Genomic DNA, 17,769 nt, shown 5'->3' with positions numbered 1-17,769 from the left:
CTGCCTCCCAGGGCTTTTCTCCTGGAGGCCCTTCTTTCAGCAGGTTTCCCCATTGCCTGCAATCCCCAGGGATCCCAGCCACTTCTCCCAGGAGTCTCCCTGCTTCCAGACCCTCACAGGAACATAACCAGGTCCCTATAGGCTCTCTTCCACCTACCTTCAATCAGAGCAGAAACCTGTTCTCTTCCCTTTCTCTGTGGCTCTCCCTGACCCTTCCACAGCTGGGATCACTACCTGTAACTGAATCCAGAACAGGATCAGCTAAGGGTTTACTGCTAGGTCCCCAATTCCTCTTAAAGGGCCAGCCAACCTGTGCTAGCACCTTGAAAAGGAAGAAGCTGCTCACCCTAGGTTTTCTGCAAGCTCTGTCTCAATGTCCAGGGTCTTATCCTTCCCCCACTTCTGCAGCCTGTTGGTAGACTGTAGATTACAGCACTGTTCAGGCTGCTTTCTGCAGGTCCTACCAAGCCCCCAGTCAGCTCCTCCTTGGCAAGATCTGACAGCAGCCCTGGTCTATCCAAGTCTACCCCTGTTCACAGAGTGATCCATAGCAAGGCTTTCCTCTTCTCTGGTCATTCTTTCTGGAGAAAAGGGAGCTCTCCTATCTCTGTGTACCCTTCCACAGCATATGTTGCTGGTCAGCCTCTGTCCCACCAGATTATGTCCATCAGAGCTGAACAGAGACTGCACTCCCCTTCAGGAGCCCAGCCCACAGTTACAGGTGACAAACCCTTTCCCAGGGCCACTTCTTCCAAGGACAGTCCTTTTGGTGCGGCAGATGTTATATTACAAATAAAGAGTCTAAAACAATACTTCACCTTTTTAATAGCTGTTCGGAATCTCTAGTGGAGCCTTTCAGAACTTCTTGCTTTTTACCCTCACTACAGAGGTTGTTTGTTGCTGAAGGAATATCACAGGTACATGGATGCCTGGAGGTCTGGAATGGCACCACAGTAACTTCCATTTTAAAAACTACTCTTTCTTTTTTGCCAGTGTGATTTAAAGAAGGCATCCCCTCTCACACTGCCTGACTCTGCACTGAAACTCCCCAACCACTCCTTACGAACAGATGTCTCTCCTCCTCCCGATTGGCTTGAAACTTCAAATCAGTTACTGTTCCCTGTACACAAGTGTATTCTTTAGACTGTTTTTTTCACAACATTCTGCCATTCCACCTGATTCAACCTCATTATAACCCCAGATGTGTCTCAGCTTTTTTTCATAATGCAACATATATCTTAACAATCCCCTATAACAACCCTCCAAGCTACTTATCCTCAAAAAGCCTTCCATGAATATTACTCAAAGGGACTTCATTTACATAAAGAAATGTATTGATCTAATTGCCATTTTTCCCCAAGCTGTTCCATGTATAATTTTATCCCTAGAGGTAAAAGCACATATTTTGCCCTAGTAGAAAACATGCTCTAATATTTGCCTTTTGCAGCCGAAGATTCATCCTATTTCAGTGACTGGGAGATTGTTGTTTAGCTGTTTATGAACTGAAGTTAGAACTCAGGCTAGTGATTCACAACCTTTAATTTTTCTTGGGTCAGCTTCCACCCCTCCAGTGTCCCTTTACAACACATCCCAACACCTCCATCTCCCCTTTCACCATCTATTTTCTCTCTGTCTGTCCTTTTCTTTTTATTTTCCTGGTCTGTCCCTCCCTTCTTCACTTTGCTCTTTTACAAGCATTTGTGTGTATGTTCCTCTTCCCAGTGGTCCCTACTCCTATGGCTTTAATTCCTGCTCCCACATTCCCTGCACTTGCTGGAAAGTGGCAGGTTAATGGGTGTGGAATGCACCTGTTACTGCCACCCAAGAATGAACTGAGAAGCTTGGGCTCGAGGAAGGTGGCTTGTAAGAGCTTTGTCCATGTGAATGGCTCCCCCAACTGGTTACTTTAGGAGCAGTAAAGGGAGCAGGGAGAAAAGGCAGAAGGGGCTTTGAAAGACTCAGCTGCTGCTGTACCTGCAGATGTAACAGTACATTTAAAGAGTATGTATGTGTAGGGAGAAGATTTGAGGTCCTGCAGCTTTCTTTATAAACACACAGATGCTGTCCTCTCCTCTATGCTCCCCTACCCCAGGAGTAGTCAGGCACCCCCTTCCCCAGATTAGGACAAACAGTAATTAGCATTTTGAAAGTTGCAGAGGACTGGGAGCCACTCTGGCTTTTGACAAGACAGATTGCTTTTACCCTTAAAAGACATGAAATCTCTTCCAAGACAAATGTTACTAGTAAACCCTGGGCATGCTGATTCAAGTAATTTGTTGTTGATAATGAGCTTCGATAAACTTTCCAAATGCAGAAAGAATTGTCAGACAAGTTTACAAATTACTTTGTTAAGGTGTTGAATGTTAAGGAGTGCAAGCAGCCTGGTATACCCGTAAGAATTGAAGAACTCAAGGATCTGAATGTGGAAGAGTCTTGGAATTAGTTTGTCAAAGTTGCAGAAACTATCTGAAGCCTGCATCTTGTTGCCTGTATCTCAGACAACAGGAAAAAAATCATAGGGAAGGATTGCAGACCAAACTGGAAGAGCAAACATTTCAAACAAAAAAACTTCAAATCCAGACTCCAGCGAGAAACTGCTGAATTGGAATTCATTTGCAAATTGGATACTATTAATTTAGGCTTAAATAGAGACTGGGAGTGGCTAAGTCATTATGCAAGGTAGCCTATTTCCTCTTGTTTTTTCCTACCCCCCCCCTCCCCCAGATGTTCTGGTTTAACTTGGATTTAAACTTGGAGAGTGGTCAGTTTGGATGAGCTATTACCAGCAGGAGAGTGAGTTTGTGTGTGTATGGGGGTGGGTTTTTGGAGGGGGGTGAGGGAGTGAGAGAACCTGGATTTGTGCAGGAAATGGCCTAACTTGATTATCATGCACATTGTGTAAAGAGTTGTCACTTTGGATGGGCTATCACCAGCAGGAGAGTGAATTTGTGTGGGGGGGTGGAGGGTGAGAAAACCTGGATTTGTGCTGGAAATGGCCTAACCTGATGATTACTTTAGATAAGCTATTACCAGCAGGACAGTGGGGTGGGAGGAGGTATTGTTTCATATTCTCTGTGTATATATAAAGTCTGCTGCAGTTTCCACGGTATGCATCTGATGAAGTGAGCTGTAGCTCACGAAAGCTCATGCTCAAATAAATTGGTTAGTCTCTAAGGTGCCACAAGTCCTCCTTATTTCAAACAAGTTATTAATTCCTCTCTATTCGGCACTGGTGAGGCCACATCTGGAGTACTGCATCCAGTTTTGGGCCCCACACTACAGAAAGGATATGGACAAACTGGAGAGAGTCAAGAGGAGGGCAACAAAAATGATTAGGGGGCTGGGGTATATGTTTTATGAGGAGAGGCTGAGGGACCTGGGCTTATTTAGTCTGCAGAAGAGAAGAGTGAGGTGGGGCTCTGATAGCAGCCTTCAACTACCTGAAGAGGGGTTCCAGAGAGGATTGAGCTTGGCTGTTCTCAGTGGTGGCAGATGACAAAACAAAGAGCAATGGTGTTAAGTTGCAGTGGGGGAGGTCTAGGTTGAATATTAGGAAACACTATTTCACTAGGAGGGTGGTGAAACACTGGAATGGGTTACCTAGGGAGGTGGTAGAATCTCCATCCTTAGAAGTTTTTAAGGCCCAGCTTGACAAACCCCTGGCTGGGATGATTTAGTTGGGCTTGGTCCTGCGTTGAGCAGGGGGTTAGACTAGATAGCCTCCTGATGTCTCTTCCAACCCTTATCGTCTATGATTCTATGATTAAAAGAAAACCTACAAGGAATGGAAGCTACTCTTGGAGGTCAGAAAGCACAGGTGAAAAGTGAGAACTGCCAAAAAATAAGCCGAGTTGGACCTTGCAAAGGAACTCAAAACCAATAATAAAAGGGTTTTTAGCCATATAAATAAAAAGAAAACAAGGAAAGAAGTGGGACTGCTAAACATGGAGGATGGGGTCGAGATTGAAGATAATCTAGGCACGGCCCAACATGTAAACAAATATTTTGCCTCAGTTTTTAGAAAGGGTAATGAGGATTTTGGGTGCAGAGGCATGGTGGCCAATGGGAACAAGGATACAGAAGTAGAAATTACTGTATCCAAGCTGAAACCAAACTCAAACAGTTAATGGGACCAAACTGGGGTGGGGGAGCTAATCTGCATCCCAAGATTATTAAAGGAACCAGCACAAGAAATTGCAAACCTAATAGCAAAGATTTTTAATGAATCTGTAAACTCGGGGATTCTACCTTATGACTGGAGAATTTCAAATATAGTACCTATATATAAGAAACGGGGGGCGGGGGAGGGAACTGATCCAGGAAACTACAGGCCAGGTAGTTTGACCTCAATTATATGCAAATTCTTAGAACAAATTTTGAAAGAAAGGGTAGTTAAGGACATAGAAGTAAATGGTAATTGGGATAAATACAACATGATTTACATAAGGTAAATCATGCCAGACCTACCTGATCTCTTTCTTTGAGAAGGAAATCATTTTCTAGACAAAGGAAATGCAGTAGATCTAATCTACCTGGATTTCAGTAAGGCATTTGATACAATTCCACATGGGAAATTTTCACTTAAATTGGACAAGATGGGGATTAATACAAGAATCAAAAGGAAGGTAAGGAACTGGTTAAAGGGCAGACTACAGTCAGTCATGCTGGAAGGCGCACTGTCAGGCTGAATGGAGGTTACTATTGGAGTTCCTCAAGGATCGGTCTTGGGACCAATCTTATTTAACATTTTTATTAATGATGTTGGCACAAAATGATTTTATTAATGATGTTGGGAGTCTGCTAATAAAATACGTGGCTAACACAAAACTGGGAGATATTGTAAGGAGGAGGACCAGAATATCATACAAGAAGATTTGGATGACCTTGAAAACTGGAGTAATAGAAATAGGATGAAATTTAATAGTGTAAAGTGCAAGGTCACGCACTTATGGACCAGCAACAACAATTTTTGCTACAAGTTGGAAACATATCAGTTGGAAGCAACAGAGGAGGAGAAAGACCTGAGTGTATTGGTTGATCGCCAGATGACTATGAGCCACCAATGTGATCTAGCTGTGAAAAAAAGCTAATGTAATCCTAGAATGCATCTGGTGAGGTATTTCCAGTAGAGACAGGAAAGTGTTATTACCATTATATAAGGCACTGGTGAGATCTCATCCGGAATCCTGTGTGCAATTCTGGTCTCCCATGGTTAAGAAAGATGAATTCAAACTGGAGCAGGTGCTGGAGAAGGTGTACTAGGATCATCAGAGGAATGGAGAACCTGCCTTACAAGAGGAGACTTAAGCTTGGCTTGTTTAACCTAACCAAACAAAGGCAGAGGGGAGATATGATTGCCCTCTATAAATATGTCAGAGGGATAAACACCAGGGAGGGAGAGGAGTTTTTTAAGTTAAAGACTAATGCTGGCACATGAACCAATGGATATAAACTGGACGTCAATAAGTTTAGGCTTGGAATTAGACAAAGGTTTCTAACCATCAGCAGAGTAAAGCTCTGGAACAGCCTTCCAAGGGGAGCAGTGGGACAAAAAACCTAACCTGTTTTAAAACAGAGCTTAATAAATTTATGGAGGGAATGGCATAATGAGACTGCCTACAAAAGCATACTGCCCATGCGCAACTGCTATTAGCAAATATCTCCAACAGCTGGCAATGGGACACCAGATGGGGAGAGCTGAGTTACTACAGAAAATTCTTTCCCAGATTTCCAGCTGGTGGGTCTCACCCATGTGCTCCAGATCAAACTAATCACATTTGGGGTTGGGAAGGAATCTTCCCCCACGTCAGATTGGCAGAGACCTTGGGGAGTTTTCACCTTCCTCTGTAGCATGGAGTACAAGTCATCTTGTTTGCTTTTCTGACCCCAGCTGCACACTGAGCTGAAGTCTTCAGTGAGTTGTTACAATTAATTAAGAAATTCATTATGTGCATGACTGATTTAAATTTTCCCTCTAATGTAAATTTTACTTCCTATCACATTGCCTGTTCACCTGGTGTGGTTGGATCCCTCTGAAATTCCTCAAAATATCCTCTGGTCCTTAATAATCTAAATAAGTTTGTGCCATCTACAAACTTTGCTACCTCACTACTCACCCCCCTTTTATGATCTTTAATATATTAAACACCACTGGGCCCATTAAGACAGCATTTCTCAAATATGGCCACCAGAGGCTTTTCTTGCAGCCACAGACTCCTGGGCAGTGACTGGGGGAGAAAGTGAAGCAGTGGTCCCTCCACAAGGGCCACCAGCAGGGATTGGACCCTGCCTCTCTCTGGAGACACAAATACTGGAGGAGGAGGTAACTAGTAAGTTCCCCACCTTCCTGGAGATGTAGGGTTGGGCTCCAGCTCTGGAGTGGCAGGCAGAAGGCTCTGATCATGGGGCTCACCCCCTACTGCCTCTGCCAGCCTGTCATGCATTCCCCTTCCCCCCTACCTACCTCCCCATCCAGGGCTTAATTTGTCTCCAGGCCTGCCAGGACTGAGTAAGTCTGCTGCTGTGAAAAGTGATATTTGTATGTTTGGCACCTTAGAGACTAACCAATTTATTTGAGCATAAGCTTTCATGAGCTACAGCTCACTTCATCAGATGCTTATGCTCATATAAATTGGTTAGTCTCTAAGATGCCACAAGTACTCCTTTTTCTTTTTGCGAATACAGACTAACAGGGCTGTTACTCTGAAATTTGTATGTTTGTTAATATCACTTTTCACAGCAGCAGACTTACTAGCTCGCAAGTCTTTTTAAAAAAGCAACCCAAAAAAGGAAAAGAAGCAAAAAAAAAGAACCTGCAGAGCACCTTATTTGTGTTTCTGTTCTGTTTAGGTCCCGTAAAGAAGAGAGACACCTATACATTACCTTTATTATGGAGTCTGCAAAAGATTCAATACATTTACCATGATTTGGAGGCGCGTATGTGCATCTATATTTGTTTTTCCTGAAGTTAATTAAGGATTTTAGGGGAAAATGTCAGCAGGGCCACCAGCAAGAGCTGGTGGCTGCACGGGAAGGCCACCAAGCAGCGTGTTGTGAGAGCCCCTGCGTGAGGGAACCTGCAGGCTCCCTGCTGCCCGTCTTGGGCCAGGACGAGACCGGACCAGGGCACCCTGCTCCTCGCTTCGTCTCCAAGACAGGTTCTGACCCAAGGCAACGCCTCGTCCCTCACGCCAGGAGCACCCAACAACAGACCTCAACGGGGCAATTCTGGAAATTCAAAAAAAAAAATTTCAGAAACAGAAGCTGCAGCCCTGGAATTAATGCGCCGACTAGACACCATCAGACTGGGCCTGAGTAAAGACTGGGAGTGGCTGGGTCACTACAAAAACCTTAACCCCCCCTCCCCCCCAACTTCTCTCCCCGCTCCCCTCACGCCTCGACACCCGCTCCCGTACCTGCCCCCGTCACGCGGGCTTCCAGCCCAGGAGAGCGCGCGCGCGCGCGCGCCCCCGCCGCCGCTGTGCCCGCCTCTCAGGCGCCCCAGGGACTCCCCCGCCTTCCTGCGGGTGGCGGCTGACACGGCTCCCCCCGGGGAGGGGCGGGGCCCCCTGGCCCCGCGGGCCCCGCGGGCGGCGGCCCGACAGAGCGAGAGAGGCCGCCGCAGCCCCGCCACGCCCCCCGCTCGCGGCAGCGGGGCTCTCGCGAGAGCTCGGGGGGCGGGGGACGGGGGGCGCTCTCGCGAGACGCGGTAACGCGGAAGTGGCGGGGCCTGCCCTAGAGCCGCCGGCGGGGTCCGGGACCGGCGCGGGAGGAGGAAGGAGGGCGCGCGGGGTCGGCAGCGCTTCTCCGGTGCGGGGCGGGACGGCGCTCCGGGTCCCCTCGGCCGCCGCGAGCTGCCCCTGCCCCGCCACCCTCTGCGGCGCCCCCCTCGTAGCCCTGCCCCGGGGCCCCGAGGGGCCTCCCCCCGGGTCCTGAGGGGCCTTCCCCGGGCCCCGTTCTCGGCTTCTCCCCTCAGCGGTGGGCGGAGGCGGCGCGCGGCGAAGCCCCCCCGGCCTCCTCCATGGTGGGGTTCGGGGCCAACAGGAGGGGCGGCCGTCTCCCGTCCTTGGTCTTCGCGGCGCTGCTGGTGCTGATCGCCGTCCTCGCCTTCAACTACTGGAGCGCCGCGTCCCGCCAGGCCCTGCTGCAGGAGGAGGTGGCCGGGCTGCAGGGCCAGGCCAGGCGCGGCGAGGTGGCCCGCGGGCGGCTGGAGAAGAGGAACTCGGACCTCATGCTCAGGGTGGACTCCCAGCAGAAGCAGCTGGAGCAGAAGGAGGCGGACTGCAGACACCTGAGCGGCCAGCTGCAAGCCAGGGACAGCCAGGCTACCAGATGCGAGGACAGCAAGGTAAAGGGGTGCGGGGCCGACGTCCTGGCAGGGCTGGGGGGGTGGGTGTGAAAAGTACCCCTGGAAGTGAGAGTCCTTCTGTACTTCTTGCGGTGCTGTGCTCCCTGGTGTCGGGGATCTCTCTTCTTTCCTTCCACTCTCAGTCCTCTCCAGTGCCCAATATAGAGAAATAACAAACCTCAGGGCAGAGTTTGGGAGTTACTATTGCTGCCTCTTCTAGGACTAGTGACAGGTTTCAGAGTAACAGCCGTGTTAGTCTGTATTCGCAAAAAGAAAAGGAGGACTTGTGGCACCTTAGAGACTAACCAATTTATTTGAGCATAAGCTTTCCTGAGCTGCAGCTCACTTCATCGGATGCATACTGTGGAAAATACAGAAGATGTTCTTATACATACAAACCATGAAAAAATGGGTGTTTACCACTACAACAGGTTTTCTCTCCCCCCACCCCACTCTTCTGCTGGTAATAGCTTATCTAAAGTGATAGCTCTCCTTACAATGTGTATGATACTCAAGGTGGGCCATTTCCAGCATAAATCCACGGTTTAACAAGAACGTCTGAGGAAGGGGGAGGGGGGTGTGTAGGTAGGAAAAAACAAGGGGAAATAGGTTATCTTGCATAATGACTTAGCCACTCCCAGCCTCTATTCAAGCCTAAGTTAATTGTATCCAATTTGCAAATGAATTCCTATTCAACAGTCTCTCCCTGGAGTCTGGTTTTGAAGTTTTTCTGTTGTAATATCGCAACTTTCATGTCTGTAATCGCGTGACCAGAGAGATTGAAGTGTTCTCCAACTGGTTTATGAATGTTATAGTTCTTGATATCTGATTTGTGTCCATTTATTCTTTTACGTAGAGACTGTCCAGTTTGACCAATGTACATGGCAGAGGGGCATTGCTGGCACATGATGGCATATATCACATTGGTAGATGTGCAGGTGAATGAGCCTCTGATAGTGTGGTTGATGTTATTAGGCCCTGTGATGGTGTCCCCTGAATAGATATGTGGGCTAGTGAGTTTGTTATCCTAACGTTTTGCAGCTCCTGAAGGATGATGGAATGGGTGCAAGAAACAAACTCAAGGCTTTACCCAGTGTTGGATATTGGCTATTTGAGTATAACCTTGGAAGTGGGTTAATATACTGCAGGTCAGCTCATTTTTTCTTGAACTCGTTTTCTTCCATTGATCTGATCTGTTCTGACTAATGAAAAAGAGATCCGAAGCTTTAAAGCTAGGGAACTACTGTTCTGTCTAGCTTAATGGGTGACCTGTTATGGAAACATAACTCGTTTAAACAGCACATTGAAAAACCAAGATAGTACCTGCCTGTGCACTTTTCTTCACCACTTTATCTTGCAAAACTCTGTATAGAAAGTTTATTTTGATTTTTGAAATCAAAAAATACCTTTTTTTCTTTCATAATTTCCTTGCTAAAATCAGTCATGGCTGGTGCTAGTCCACTCTGTAGGGATATTTTAAACTAACTATGCAAAATGATATTTTTCCATTTGGTTTGTCATGGAAAAGAGTGCATGAATAGATTTTGTGCTAGTGGGGTACATTTTCATGACAACTTTGCCAGGCTGTGTTAAACAAGCAGCTCTTTTTAATAGTAAGAAACTAAAGATGTGGTGGTAATAGTTTGAGATGAGTGATGTGATTGAATATTGTAAGAAACACTTTGTATGGTAGTAAGTGCAGTGTCGTTTGAATGGAGTTGGGGATCGTGGTCTTGTGGTTGAACAGTTTGTACTTTTTTAATTACTATTTTTGTCATAGAATTTAGGGAAATACCATTGTGTGACAAATTTTACTGCTTTTTTGAATGCCTTTCTTTCTGATTCACATCACACAATTAATTAATTTTGCAACAAAATATCATGATCAAATAGCATGATATGAAGTGTGATGGTGTAGTTTGGTAAGTGGAATTTGACTAACCTGCTGAAATAAGAACTGTCAAGGTTGGTTTTAAAAACTGTCCTACTTAAACAGCAATTATCCCATGTCTAAATGAAAAATGCATCTTATTCCGATTAGCAGGAAATATGGTGGGAGAGCACCACAAATTTTGCCTCTTAAATGGCAGCCCAGCATATTTTGGTCTGTCTGTAGTGAAGTCATTATTTCCCACTGCAGCAATGAATGAGCTATTTAGATCTTGCCACTGAGGTGATAGGTTCTTCCAATAATTCAGTGTTTGCTGAGAATTAACTTTTGAGTGCTTAGAAAATAGACAGTGTGATTAAGTATGTATTTTTAGAAGTTGATATACCTCTCTGGAAAACAAATGATACAGAATTTAAAAAAAAAAACTACTACTACTACTGCATTTGACTTCGCAGCTGTTTGTGTTTGGTTAATTACTAAAAAGTATGTTCTACAGGGATACTAAAATTAATTGGAAATTCTGACCCTTAAGGCACTTGGAAAACTACATTGTACAGTACCAGGATAGTGGTGTGGTTTTTTGGGGTTTTTTTGTTTTGGTTTGGTTTTTTTAGTGATTTGTAAGTTACAGTTGGCTGAAATTTTCCAAACTCCAATTTTTTTGAGTTTTTCATCACTATTTCAGTGAAATCAAGTGGTGGGGTTTTTTTTTGTGTGAACTTTATCAAATTCATCCTACTTCTTGGCCAGCTCTTTCTAAATATTGCTATGACACTAACTAAGAGACTGTCTTATATTCTAAAATGCTTGGCTTATTACTTTTTTACTCTTATTGTATGGATTTTAAAAGCCAAATGTTTAGCAGCATGTACAGTATTAAGCATATTTAACAGGTTTCAGAGTAGCAGCCGTGTTAGTCTGTATTTGCAAACAGAAAAGGAGTACTTATGACACCTTAGAGACTAACAAATTTATCTGAGCATAAGCTACATGCATCCGATGAAGTGAGCTGTAGCTCACAAAAGCTTATGCTCTTTTGTACTACTTCAGATCATAACCCTAAGTCTGCTGCTTGAATTTTACCTAAATGTAGTCATCCTGAATATACATATTCAGCTAGAGATACAGTATTACAACTGACTTACGCAGAATCTGTGGTATAATAAAGAACTCTTCATTAGTACATTGTTATAACTGGCAACTATAAAACTGTACTGGGAGCATTTTATGGTAAACTGGTAGTGATTGGGTTAAATATTATGACTTGCTTATAACAGAGAACTGGTTTTTTTGGGGTTTTTTTTTTTAAGTCTGTCTTCTGCAGCGAGGACTAAATCTATTTTCCCACTTGAAAAGGCTTATGAATACTTCCCTGTGGTTTTAGGGTTTTTTTTTCACCTGTACTTAATTAAAAAGAGATGAATGTTAACAATTGAAAGTTTATGGTTATTTAGCTGCATTTATTATTTTTAAGATAGCAGCTCTATAGAGAGAGGTATTATATAAAGTACCTACTTTTCATAGCACTTCCATTTATTCCAACCTGAGAGCAGATGTAGCTTTAAAAAAAAACAGGTATTCCAAATGCCTGACTCAAAGATATTAAAACTTCAGAAAGTAGGTGGGGATTGAAATATCTAATACCCCTTTGCTTTGGGGAAAAAAGGGATATGTCCATATTGTACAATTTTAAAAGTACACTATCAGAGGCTCGTTCACCTGCACATCCACCAATGTGATTTATGCCATCATGTGCCAGCAATGCCCCTCTGCCATGTACATTGGTCAAACTGGACAGTCTCTACGTAAAAGAATAAATGGACACAAATCAGATGTCAAGAATTATAACATTCATAAACCAGTCGGAGAACACTTCAATCTCTCTGGTCACGCAATCACAGACATGAAGGTCGCTATCTTAAAACAAAAAAACTTCAAATCCAGACTCCAGCGAGAAACTGCTGAATTGGAATTCATTTGCAAATTGGATACTATTAATTTAGGCTTAAATAGAGACTGGGAGTGGCTAAGTCATTATGCAAGGTAGCCTATTTCCTCTTGTTTTTTCCTCCCCCCCCCCCTCCCCCCCCCCCCCCAGATGTTCTGGTTTAACTTGGATTTAAACTTGGAGAGTGGTCAGTTTGGACGAGCTATTACCAGCAGGAGAGTGAGTCTGTGTGTGTATGGGGGTGGGTTTTTGGAGGGGGGTGAGGGAGTGAGAGAACCTGGATTTGTGCAGGAAATGGCCTAACTTGATTATCATGCACATTGTGTAAAGAGTTGTCACTTTGGATGGGCTATCACCAGCAGGAGAGTGAATTTGTGTGGGGGGGTGGAGGGTGAGAAAACCTGGATTTGTGCTGGAAATGGCCTAACCTGACGATTACTTTAGATAAGCTATTACCAGCAGGACAGTGGGGTGGGAGGAGGTATTGTTTCATATTCTCTGTGTATATATAAAGTCTGCTGCAGTTTCCACGGTATGTATCTGATGAAGTGAGCTGTAGCTCACGAAAGCTCATGCTCAAATAAACTGGTTAGTCTCTAAGGTGCCACAAGTACTCCTTTTCTTTTTATAAATAAATTGGTTTCAGAGTAGCAGCCGTGTTAGTCCGTATTTGCAAAAAGAAAAGGAGGACTTGTGGCACCTTAGAGACTAACCAATTTATTTGAGCATAAGCTTTCGTGAGCTACAGCTCAATTTGTTAGTCTCTAAGGTGCCACAAGTCCTCCTTTTCTTTTTATAAATAAATTGTGGCTACTTTTTAAAAGGGAAGATAATTGAATTCTAATGTTTAGTTTAAACCTAAAAGTTTAGCAGCCCTACTGGGGAATACTTATGACCCCAACAGAGACAAGTTTCTTTCAAAAACTAACTGTGCAGGGGTCAGTTTCTGACATAATTCCTTGTCTCTGCGTGGTGTTTCTTTGGTTCGAGACATTGTTCCCTCACTTCTAACATTTTTCATCTTTGCTTTGGTTGATTTGTTTGACAAAATAAAGAAATATAAGGTATTTTGGCATGATAATGGCTTTATATTTACACTTACCTTTGCATGTGTTCTCGTTGGTTGTAATTGTTAGTGCTTTTACATAATGAAAATATCTAATCAAAAAATCCTTCATAGAAGTCTGGCTCCATCAGAGCTGAGGCAGATCTCTTAAAGACATGCTTTCATATGAAAAGTATTGTTTAAAGCAAATATTCTTAGTTGTTTTGCCATTGCTTTTCACTTTAGTACAACTGAAACATTTGTAAATGATTTTTCACTATTAATACTGTTTACCTTGCAGCACTTAGGCTTGGACAGTGAAATCGTGACTCGTATGTTCAGTTTTTCATGCAGTACCACAATGCAATCTTAATGTTACAAATGATAGATTTAAAGATATATTTATTTACTTTGTTAGTTTTCAGAAAATATTTCTATTAAAGGTGGGTTTAGCTAAACCTGTCTCAGCAAAACTTAGGGACTTAACTTGTAAGGAAAATGTATGATTGATTTTACTTGCAGTACCTTCCATCTGTGATTCTGAAAGCGGTTCACACAAGTTTGTAAAATGACACTATTACTTAATTGTGAGATCAAAATGTGTTCAAATGCTTCTGGCTTATTTAGGTGTAAATATATATTTACATCTTTAAGCTTCTTTCTTTGCAGATCAAACTACAGAACAACATATCATATCAAATGGCAGACATACATCGTTTAAAAGGTAAGGAACTTACTACTTACACATCGTTTGAGAATAGCATACGAACACTAAAATCTTTTAGAATTCCCTAGGTATTGAGGAGTGCATGCTGAAAGAAGAATCTAGAGTATGTCTGAGGCTGGAGTATTAACAAGTGGCAGCTTGGGTCTTTCAGCTGCGGAAGTTTTATAAAACGTAATTCTTTATCTGGCTTAGATAATAAGGGCTGGATGTATTTCCATATCAGCCTTTTCACATTATGCAGTGGAGGGAGAGGATACATTCTACAAAAACTTTTCTAAAATACCCAAAATCATTTTCAAGGTGAAATGTAATGTAATATTCTAGGTACCAGTAATATCAAATTTGTATTAAGTAATTTGTCTATTGATGTAAAGATTATGACTGAAGGAGTGAGGGGAGAGGGAGTCTGACTCCTGCATAACATAGAAAATTATAGAAATAAAAAAAGGACCAGAAAATCTATCTACGACAGTGGTCACCAACCGGTCAATTGCGATTGACTGGTTGATCCTAGAGTATCTCCCGGTCGATCCCAGAGCGGAGCTGCTGCTAAGGTAGGCTCCCCAGCTGCCCTGGCCCCATACCACTCTTGGAAGCGGCCAGGGCGGGGTCTCCCTCTGCATGCTGCCCTGCTCTGCAAGCATTGCCCCTGCAGCTCCCATTGGCTGGGAACGAGGAGCTGTGGCCAATGGGAGCTGTGGGGGCGGTGCTTGCAGAGAGGGGCAGTGCATGGAGCTGCAGGGGCACATTGCCACCTTTCGGGAGCGGTGTGGGGCCGGGGTATGCAGGAAAACCCCTGAGGTTCCTGCAGCTGGAGGAGATTTGTGAAGGTGGGTCCAGTATCCCCCTACTCCTGGAAGCGCCCCAGTCAGTGAGCTCCTAGCTGTGTCCCTGCTGGGCTGGGGCAAGACAGGACTTGTCCTTCCCTTGCCTGGCAGCTGCGGGGGAGGGTGAGAGCAGGGGGAAGATCAGACCCACTTCCGGGTACCTTTTGGGTTGGGACCCTCAAGGTTACAACATTGTGAAATTTCAGATGTTAACAGGTGAAATTGTGAAATTGACCAATTTTAAAACCCTCTGGCCATGAAATTGATCAAAGTGGACCTGAATTTGGTAGGGCCCTAATAATGTTGACTCCTAACTTGCTTAATATCTTGGTTTTCTGTTTAAAGCAATTACAAGTAATTAATACTCAATAAATATGAGTAGGCATTTTATATCTCACATTTGCACCCAAAGCAGCAGGGAGGTGAAACTTCTAAAGTAGCTGTTTTGAAAACTAAAGTGTATGTTAAATGTTAATGTAGATAGGTGTAAAAATATGACATGTATTTTTTTAAAAAAATTTTTGGAGTAAAAGAAGCACAGAATGTCTGCTGCATGCTAAGGATGATGATTATATAGTGTAAATGGCTGACCCTGTAGCGAGAGAGAGGGTTCCATTTATACTGCTATATTTTTCAAAATAAGACTATATATTAGGAGAGAATATAATATATAAGGAGATTAACATGAAATTATTTCTCACAAGTAGATGCATCATATAGCCCTTTGGAATGAAGAGTTAAATTTTTACCATATATTCTTATCCTGAAAGTATCTTATCACAAGTAGTACTCTTAGCTTCAAAATAAATGTGTATGAATTGATTTCTAGTTTACAATAATAACTTATTTGGCATGCTGTGTGGCTATGCAATGGGGGCAGGGAATCAATAAATACGGTAGAGATCAGAAAGATTTGAAAATGAGCATTTTTCATCTAAGAAGCATCAATGGTAAAAGGTATTAAAGGGGGGCATTTTTCTACTCACGTTGATTTGTGCAATTTGGCCTAGAACAACTAGCAGAATTACGCCAAGAATTCATTCGTCAAGAGGACCAGCTTCATGAGTACAAGAAGAACAATACTCGTCTTGGGAGGAGGCTGGAGTATGAGAGGTATGATGCTTTTCAGTGTTTTGTATTAACCATAGATTTGTGTACCGTTCCCATAAATGTGAACTCCCGTTAAATCACAAACTAGTCAAATAGATCTTTATTCCTCAAATAGACCTTAACCAATAGATAGCTGACAAATCAAAGAAGCTGTCAGGATTTCTAATGTAAACCTTTATTTTCTGGTGTTTTGTGTTTTGTTGGGAGTGGGAAAGTCTCTAGAGAAATGTGACTTCCCAGAATTGTGCTTTTTATTCAGTTTGACTTAACTCATACTTGAGACGATATGTGATTTGAGACAATAGAAGAACAATTATATTTAATCAAACTGTGTGTAATTGAAGTGTTACAGGTGTGTTTATCAAGGTCTTCATGACCAATTTATTTGATTGGAATTGAGGTAAAAATACTATGCTTAGGCTGAAATTAACTCGAAATGTCGGCTATAAATTTGGAAGAGAAATCAAATTTTAGGAAGCAATTCTTTCCCCCCATATATTGTAGGGAAGGGTGAGACACAGTAACGCTGAGAAAAGGCTTAAAATTTCTGAAAGCATAATTTATAATGTGTTTGGTTTAAAATATGTGTATTGGAAGCTTTCAGGACAAAATACATAGAGTAGAAAATTTAAAGCTTTGCAGGGCTACTACCTCTTCACATGTTATCCCCAAACTCCTCAATTTGTGGACCATACTTGGTTCACTTCTAGGCCTAAAAACTATTTTTAAAAATAGCTTTAAGGGTCTGTTACTTTCATATTTGTTCATGTGTTCCACCTTTCCTCCTTGAAGCTGCTGTGATAATCTCATGCTCTTTCGTCATCAGTATTAATTGGCTGTGGCTAGCACATAAGATACTACCTTCCTCTCTGTCAACTCAAGCCTTACAAGAGATAAAATACAGAGAGTAGAAGGAGGCAGACATAACCACCCTGGGTTTAACTCCTGAAAGCCTAATGGAGTAAGCCAAGCAACTCTCCCATTTTGAGATGATAGCCCTTTACTTGTTTCAGTTATGTGCCCATAAATAAACATTGTATGGAATGGAACACATTAAAACTGTCACTTAGCATAACTGTTTATTCAGCCAATATACATGCATAGGAAGGAATTCACTGCATTGTATCCTGGTTCTTTTTAACTTGAACAAACTTCTAATAATTAGAGAAACCCTAATATGTCCTTGTGAACTGCAGTTTTATAACAGTGATTTGCTGCTATTTTAACCAAATTAATGGGCTTTTCATCTAGGGCATTCTTAAACATACTATTAATTTTACAGCTTGTAGGAATTTTTGTTTCCATGATCGGTTCTGAAACTTATCCAAAAATATTTAAATACCTTAATGATACATTTCAGATGTAAGATCCATTTTGAGCAAATAAACACAGTTGTAATAAATGTTGTTTCTTTGAAGATAAGAATTAGTGATTTCAGAAGAATAGAGAATTCAGGTGGGTGAGAGTGTGTGGAAAGTTACTTTGTTTAACTGAAAGGGTTTCTAAAGCTGTATTCAAAATCAGTTTACTGACCACTGGCTTTTCTATTATAAACAAATATGAAACTCTTGCAGAGATTCTCTTCTCAATATAGAATTAGTAATATTTTATATATATACTCTGTATATATAAACGGTATTAAAAACATAAAGGTTCAAATTCAAGCACTCAGAACTTAAGTAATACCATAATTAAGGTTACCTGTGCAACTGTAATTTGGTCTCCTTGTGCATGTGCATTACAATTGTCTTTAATTATGGTCACATTTCTTTTGCATAGTACCTTAAGTGTGGCATTTCCTAACTGGAGTTCTTTACTCTGTACCCTTAATATTTTCACTATAGTTTTGTTTGTTTGTTTGTTTGTTTTTTCTC

At 42.6% G+C, this 17,769-nt stretch overlaps 2 protein-coding genes across 10 annotated transcripts in view; one reads left to right on the top strand and one right to left on the bottom strand.

Moving 5' to 3' along the window:
- Positions 1 to 7,620, bottom strand: part of LOC144271416 (zinc finger and SCAN domain-containing protein 29-like) — a 30,569-nt gene extending 22,949 nt beyond the window's left edge. For 6 of the 7 annotated variants that reach the window (XR_013347346.1, XM_077828759.1, XM_077828755.1 and 3 more), the window contains exon 1: positions 7,416 to 7,620. The gene's annotated coding sequence lies outside the window, so the exon portion shown is untranslated. Of the gene's footprint in view, positions 1 to 5,149; positions 5,256 to 7,415 lie in introns of those variants that run through there. The other variant, XM_077828756.1, reaches the window with a different exon arrangement.
- Positions 7,621 to 7,715: 95 nt separating this feature from the next.
- GOLM2 (golgi membrane protein 2) overlaps positions 7,716 to 17,769 on the top strand; it is a 32,643-nt gene continuing 22,589 nt past the window's right edge. For 2 of the 3 annotated variants that reach the window (XM_077829126.1, XM_077829124.1), the window contains exons 1-3: positions 7,719 to 8,347; positions 13,901 to 13,955; positions 15,796 to 15,898. In XM_077829126.1, coding sequence (XP_077685252.1) covers positions 8,021 to 8,347; positions 13,901 to 13,955; positions 15,796 to 15,898 — 485 coding nt within the window. In that variant the 5' untranslated portion in view covers positions 7,719 to 8,020. Of the gene's footprint in view, positions 8,348 to 13,900; positions 13,956 to 15,795; positions 15,899 to 17,769 lie in introns of all 3 variants that reach the window. The other variant, XM_077829125.1, reaches the window with a different exon arrangement.

This window comes from Eretmochelys imbricata, chromosome 10 (genome assembly GCF_965152235.1).
Source record: "Eretmochelys imbricata isolate rEreImb1 chromosome 10, rEreImb1.hap1, whole genome shotgun sequence".
NCBI classification, from domain to species: domain Eukaryota; kingdom Metazoa; phylum Chordata; order Testudines; family Cheloniidae; genus Eretmochelys; species Eretmochelys imbricata.
This window is presented reverse-complemented; position numbering and strand designations above follow the sequence as displayed.